At 38.9% G+C, this 7,173-nt stretch overlaps 1 protein-coding gene across 12 annotated transcripts in view; it reads right to left on the reverse strand.

Moving 5' to 3' along the window:
* HELQ (helicase, POLQ like) overlaps positions 1-7,173 on the reverse strand; it is a 40,671-nt gene extending 33,498 nt beyond the window's left edge. For 9 of the 12 annotated variants that reach the window (XR_004130733.2, XM_064485928.1, XM_064485930.1 and 6 more), the window contains exons 1-5: positions 6,666-7,173; positions 5,144-5,861; positions 1,665-1,843; positions 765-965; positions 254-326 (exon numbers count right to left, since the gene is read on the reverse strand). Coding sequence is in view for 10 of the 12 variants with exons in the window: in XM_064485928.1 (XP_064341998.1) it covers positions 254-326; positions 765-965; positions 1,665-1,843; positions 5,144-5,861; positions 6,666-6,851 (1,357 nt within the window). In the remaining 2 variants the exon portion in view is untranslated. Of the gene's footprint in view, positions 1-253; positions 327-764; positions 966-1,664; positions 1,844-4,223; positions 5,122-5,143; positions 5,862-6,665 lie in introns of those variants that run through there. The other 3 variants (XM_064485923.1, XM_064485946.1, XM_010983677.3) reach the window with 3 other exon arrangements.

The raw sequence follows: 7,173 nt of genomic DNA on the forward strand, positions 1-7,173 counted from the left end.
AGGTTGAGTCACATGCCTAAGCACACAAAGCTAGTAAGTGGAGAAAAATGGTAATTTCATTTATCTTCATAATTCTACCCATTTATCCATTCTTCCAACAAAAATTCATAAGCTCACTTAAGAAATAAACTAAGGCAGAAAGCTTAAGTATCTTACTCTAGGTATCTTACATACTCTAGCTAGTGATAGAATTAACTCTTACAGGTCTCTTGATTATAAATCAATTAGTGGCCACACCTGAAAAAATACTTACTGCTGGTGTAGAGGATTTTTGCTAGGGTCATTTCCAGTATGGCCCCACGGCTTCCTTCACCAATCATGTGCAGCTTTGAGATTTAAAAAATAAAGCGGGGAGGAGAAAAGTAAATTTGCATATAACACCCACATAAAACAAGCATATATTCGATAAAATGAAGAAGCAATCTTTGCTTTACAAATAAAGCATTTTAGTTATGGCAACTAGGGTACATATACATTAATTCACTGGTATTTTAAGTTAATGAGGTTGTCCCCAGGACAACATTCTTACATCTGAAATTCATAAGCACTATTATAAAATTGGACATATACACATATACTCACTCTTCAAGAAACACCTGGCACAAAAATGAATTTAAGATTACCAAGCATGAAATTTCTTCATCTGTATTGTCTATATATTAAAATAAATGACTTATTCTCATAAAGGTACTAAGCAGGTCCATGTAATAATAAATACATTAGTATAACAAAAATGTTGATAAATTATAAAAGTAGCAACCAACCTCATCTACAACAACCAGACCCAGATTGCTAATCCTTCCGGTTTCAATCAAAGAATTCACCAGACTATGTCCTTTTTCAATAGTGGCAATATATAGTGATTTCTTTTCCCTTCTTTTAATTGGAGGAAATTTTCCTTTGCTTCCAGCATATTCTTCAACAAAGAAACCCAGTTCTATACCAAAACTTGACAAACCTGAAACCTAAAATATTAGTTAAAACAAACAAAAGAAATCAGACAAATAAGCACTCTAAGGGGGAGGATATAGCTCAGGTGGTAAAGTGCATGCTTCACACGCACAAGGTCCTGGGTTCAATTCTCCAATACCTCCCCTAAAAATAAATAAATAAATAAACGTAATTACCTACTCCACCCCCCTCCCCAAAAGAACTCCAGTCACTAAGTGTTCACAGGGATTTACAGAATCTAAAAAAGTGTTAAATACCAATCAATGCGAACAAAATCACAGATAAAACACATATACTAAGAAATGTCATAATTAATGTATTGATCTTTGCAAATGAACACTTCTACATAATAAATGTAAAAATAAATCTTAACTGTCTCCTCTGCTGTAAAAAAAATCAGAATAACTCATTTATTTTGATAAAATAACTGAGTTAGTTTCTGCTTGAAAAGAAGTCTAAATATATATAAAACATTTAAAATGGTGTTTAATCCATCAGTTTAGAAAAAAATAAAACTCTTTCTGAAACAGGTAATCAGTATTAGAGATTTTTGGTAAGTACTCCATACTGCTTTTGCACATCCTAAAAATATTAATTCTCCATCATTAATAAAGGTACCTCTTCTCAGGAAAAACTTGTTACATCTATGCTAGTTTTTATATCTAATGTCAAAATAACATTAGCAAATACCACTTGTTGAAAAAAACCCACACCTTTTCTTGAACAATTGCCACATAGGGCAGGATCATTAGAACATCTTTTCGCCGGCAAAGCAGTTCTTGTAGCATTAAAATCTCAGCCACGAGGGTCTTCCCACCACTTGTTGGCAAGGAATATATTAAATTTTTTCTTTCTTGCACGGAAGTCAGTGTTAAGCAAGTATGTTGCCATTCTGTGGAATTAAAAAAAAAAAAAGCCTTATTTTTCCCTTTCCACAATCTTAAAAAAGTTTTCTAAGAAGAAAAATCAAATTCCACCCTGTGTAGCATCTTCTCATAACGATAAATGTAATTACACATCAGTGTTAAATGTCAAAAATCCCCAGTGTGAGGTGTGCATTCTAATACTATTTCTAACTCAGGTCTGGTCAGCAGGGTGGGCAAATGGATGCCCACCCATCCGCCAGCTGCAGACTGAAGTCTGAGATTCCATAGGGCAGGCAGCACCTGCTGGACAAGAGGCTGGCACTTCAGAGGAGCTAAAGGGCAACTCAGGGATCTGTGTGAGTTCTAAGGCCTTCCTCCTATGTTCTGCAAGGAGATTTTGTGCGTTTCCCTTCCTCATTTACCCATATATCATCTTAGAGAGACACAGCGGAAGGTGGAAAAAAATGTATGAGGTTTTGTACAAACTAAGAAAGACTATTCAACGAACTCTCAGGGGGAGCTGAACTTTGAATGGCCTGAATACCGTTTTAAACTAAGACTGTTTAAACCATGAGAGACTAGCATGGTTAATTAGGACATCTAGGGGCTCCACAGCTTAGCAAGGTAGAATTCATGAAGAGGACCACATCAGACCCAAAACATGGTGTGAAAATGAGTACAACCAGTGTGCAGGAAAAACAAACATGCAACACCAGAAGTCTTCAAAATGTGTGCCAGTATTTTACCACCAGACAAATGGGCAAAAGATATGACAAGATATTTCACAGCAGGGAGAAATGCTAATGCTAATAAACACATGAAGAAATTCTCTACTGTTACCTATTAGGTTGGCAAAATAAACAAACAAATAAAAAGGATTAAATACGAGAAAAAAGCCCCCCACAGGTAAAATCCAGAGCTGACTAGAGCCGGCACAAACAGGCACTTTTGTGTGTGGCTGATGAAAGCAGGAAGTGCTACAATCTTTTTGGAATGCAACCCTGCAGAATCAAAATAAAAGTGCCCATTGTTTTTGATCTAGCAGGATTGCTTCTAGGGCTCTTTACCTACAGAACGAAAAGCAAGGGCATACAAAGGTTACATGCAAGGTGTTCACAGCATTGTTTATATATAACAAAGAGCCACCGCGGGGGTAAAGGCTGAATGAATTAGCGCACAATCATATTATGTAATTCTTTGCAGCCTGAAATATTTCAAATGACTATGTATTTCTACTTTAAAAGTATTTCAATATTGTACAGCCCAGAGAAATATAGCCATTATTTTGCAACAACTTTAAAATGAGTATAATCTATAAAAATATTGAATCACTATGTTGTACACCTGAAACTAATATAATATTGTAAACCAACTATATTTAGGAATTTCAAAAATATTTAAATACTTAAATGTAATATTTAAAAATATTAAATATAAAAACATATATTAAAAAATACACCAGACTAGTATCACCCATTAGTTATCGAACTGCAGATGTTTGTGTGAAAATACAACTTGACCATATCCACATTTTATCCACCTCAGATTTTTAAACTATAAGTTGACCAAAATAATGAATATTTAGAAATAGCATTTATCTTCACACACTAAAAAAAAAAAAAATTACATTAACTTAGTTCCCAACATTTCAATAAAACACATTAAGCATGTAATTCTATGATTAAATGGCAAAAATAACAGTATTAGGTTGAAGTTCTCTAGTTAAGTGGTTCTCAATTTTCCACACATCTGCATCACTTGGAGGGCTTATTAAAGCACGTTGTCAGGTCGCAGCCTCAGAGGTTCTGACTCAGGAGATCTGGGGTGAAGCCTAAGAATGTGCATTGAAATGCACATCACAAATTTCCAGGTGATGCTGATGCTGCAGTCCAGGAACTGCACTTTGAGAAGCACTGCTTTAGCTCAATGAAAAGTGGCACACATGTTTATGCTTTAAATCAGTCATGTCGTTAAGCCAGATTTACAAGTAAAAAGAGATTTAAAAAGTTATTTACTGAAGCTCTTACTTAGAAGTGATCAATATAATTACCAACAGTCATTACCAAAACCTAACTTGGCATGTCCTCGACACAGAACATAACTGGCAAAACAACTATTATTATTATTACCCCTTTTTAATAGATCAGGAACTAAGGCTAAAAGTGCAAAACTTGTGTTTAAGTGACAAGGCCAGAATTCATAATCAGGCTGGCAACCTCCAGCAGTTAAGAACCTACCAGAGTTTACCAGGCACAGTGCTAGTTACATAAGAAAAAGATGAGTTAGAGCGAGCCCTGTCCACAGGGTACTCATTCTGGCAGGAGATGCAGATTAAAACAAAGAACAAGGTGCTAGAAGAAAAGCAGAGGGAAGAAAGTTAACATCTACTTCAAGGGCAATACACACCTTTAGCTCTTAAACCGCAAACCTCACAATTTAGAATTTGTTAGACTCTTGTAAAGTCTTATATTGTTTCCTGCAGTCCTACATCTCCAACCTGATTGTCTTCTCCCTGAGATGAGACCCCATGTTTTCATGTGGTTCATAAGATACTAACTTAGGAGTTTCAGAAGTAATTGTGAAGTGACTGGTTGGTAGGCTGCTCTTCCAGGATGGCAGCAAGCATCCCTTCTTTGTCTAAAATGACACAATCTGAAATATATGCAAGGACCTTGGATTTTTGAAAATGTTACAAGATAAATTATTAATACTATTTTTTTCCACTTAAACCGTAACTTCAGCTGTCTTTAAAGATGTTTCATTTTAATCAACGGTATTACAAATACTGACTTCTTTCACTCAAGATACCTGAACAGTCAAAGGAATTTCAACAGCTAAGTTTTGGTAGCCAAGTAAGAGGCAGCTAAGGAAGCATTAGCTAAGAAAACTGAGGAGCAGCCAGACAATCACAGAAAAAACCAGGAGTAGAATGTCAAGAAGCCAAGAAATGGATATTTCAAGAAGTGTCTGTCAATTGTGTCCGGTAAGCTACTGAGAAGTCAATAAAGTTAAGAACTAAAAGCATCACTGGGTTTAGACCCTCCCCCCAGTCATTATATATTGAGAGTACAGAACACAGAGTCGGAGTGGGCTGGGAAACCGAGGTGAGGAAAAGGAGGCAGCAAGGATAACAGGTTGGAGGAGTGTGACCATGGAGGGATGGAAAGAGGCTCAACAGTAGCAGGATAGGGATGGAAGGCTGAGAGAGGACAGATGTTTCGTTTTAAGATGAGAAACATGACCACAAAAGCATCTGTTTTCTACTGATTTGCACCAATATTATGGTAATGATGGTAATTTTTTTTCATCCCAGCAAAAAACATTACCATATAATTTTTCAATTCTCTTGAACTGAACATAAAGGTCTCTCACTTTGCTGGGTAAGGAATAAAAAGGACCACGGTCATCTGATGATGACTCAATTGTTTTCTTAGCAACATTAATTTCTTCAGATAGGAGAGCCTCTTTGAGCTGTTTAGTCCTAGAAAATATTGGTGTTTGGGCCTTGGCATTTCCAGTCATGGTACTTTTTAGATGATCTTTAAGACTTTTTCTCCTATTCACATCTGAACTAGCTCTGACTTTAGAAGAGGATTCATCAATTTGCTGGGCCTGATCTATGCTATTAGTGGGCAATTCCTCATTTGCAGTCTTGTGAGAGGATGAGCTCCAATCCCTCTCTTTAGCAGATGGATCTCTAAAGTCATTTGAAGACTTGTGCAAATTTTCAAAGAATAAAACTTGTGAAGAAGGTACATCATACAGAAGATCAGCTTCAGGTTCAAGAGAGACATCTTCACGACCACTTTGGTTCTTTGTGTGCTCATCCAGTTTTAATTCAGTAAAGTTGCCTACAGTAGTTATGCTGAGCGTTTTGTGGTTAATGCTTTCTGCACAAGGATCTTCAGTGGCATGGTCTGTAGCATGCTTCCTATGTTCAGGAAGTTGCATATATTTTTGTTCCAGGTCATCAATTTGAGCTAAAAGAGAGTTTTCAGCAAAGCTATCATTGTCACCAAACATGTCCTCTTCGCTCTCAATGTTCTGGAAAGAAAACAAAACAAACAAACAAAAACTTATGCCCAATTCTAGCTTCATTAAAAGTTGTGGCCTACGGCTCTACCAGGTATATAACTATATGGTCACATATGAATCAGGCATCTAAACGTAAATCACCCTGTGAAATAAACACCATCACCCCCATTTTACAGATGAGAAAATGGAGGCCTAGAGGGGTTAAGTGACTGGCATAAACTGTACTCCTAGTGTATGGTGATGCTGGGATCCTAACCGTCAAGCTAGTGATAAATTCTGAAAATGGCAGCAAGACCAGTAGCCATCTACTGAGAAGGATGTCATCTCACTAGAAGTTTCTGATAACTGCATTACCCTTTCCCCTTCTCAAACTCCAATCTGCAGAGACTGGCCTGTAACAAAATCATGTTTGTATCACTGGACACTCCAAGGAGATTCTGTTGGCAGAAATTTGGAATTGAAAGGGCAAGTGACTTGGGATGGTCTGCTAAACAGAATAGACACAAATTTGGAGGTAGCAATATAGTGGTTAAGAACACAGGATTACCTCCAAGTGAGGATTAACAGCGATAACAAAGACGAGGTAAGCACATGAAGGTCAGTAGACAGTTGGCCAATTGGAAGGGAACTGCCAATTTTTAATTTTTTTATTTTTATTTTTTTTGCGTTTCAAGATCCACGCCTTCTGTAGCTGGTCTCCCATAGCTCTTTCAGTGAGCATGCGCAGTAGGAGATCTAGGTTTGGATCATCACCCCTAAGGTGGGAAATGGAACGTGGAACTCTGGGGAATCTGAAAGGTGGTGGGGCTGTACCTCGACAGGCTGCACGTCCACAGTTTTCCGCCGCCGGTTCCCAGCCCCTATCTCGTCCTCTTCCTCCTCCTCATCGCCAGACTTGAGCTCCGCCGCGGTGGGCGCGGCAAAAACGCTCTCTAGGCTAGGACGGTTCCTTTTGTGAAAGAACACCCGCCGGCGAATGCGGGAGCCACCTTCATCCATGGCTGGGGCCGAGGGCCCTGCCCGAACCTCGTCCCCCGTGACCCAGCCGCCAGAGCCCAATGGAGGAGTTAGTGCAGCAACAGGGAGCGGGTAGCCACAGGTGGAAACCCCGCTCGCCCCTCCATCCACCTTTGGGAAAGACTACAAACCAATTGTCAGGGCTCTGGGGCCGGAAACGCAAGCACAAGCGTGGGAACCCGCTCTCTCCTCGTCCAATCTCCTGGGCCCCGCTTGCGGGAAGGTGCCGCGCAGGCGCATTGAAAACCCCACGTGCTCTTTTCTGACGTTCGCGGCGTTCGCCTGCGGAACCTTTGAACCGAGT

Source organism: Camelus dromedarius, chromosome 1 (genome assembly GCF_036321535.1).
Source record: "Camelus dromedarius isolate mCamDro1 chromosome 1, mCamDro1.pat, whole genome shotgun sequence".
Taxonomy (NCBI): Eukaryota; Metazoa; Chordata; class Mammalia; order Artiodactyla; family Camelidae; genus Camelus; species Camelus dromedarius.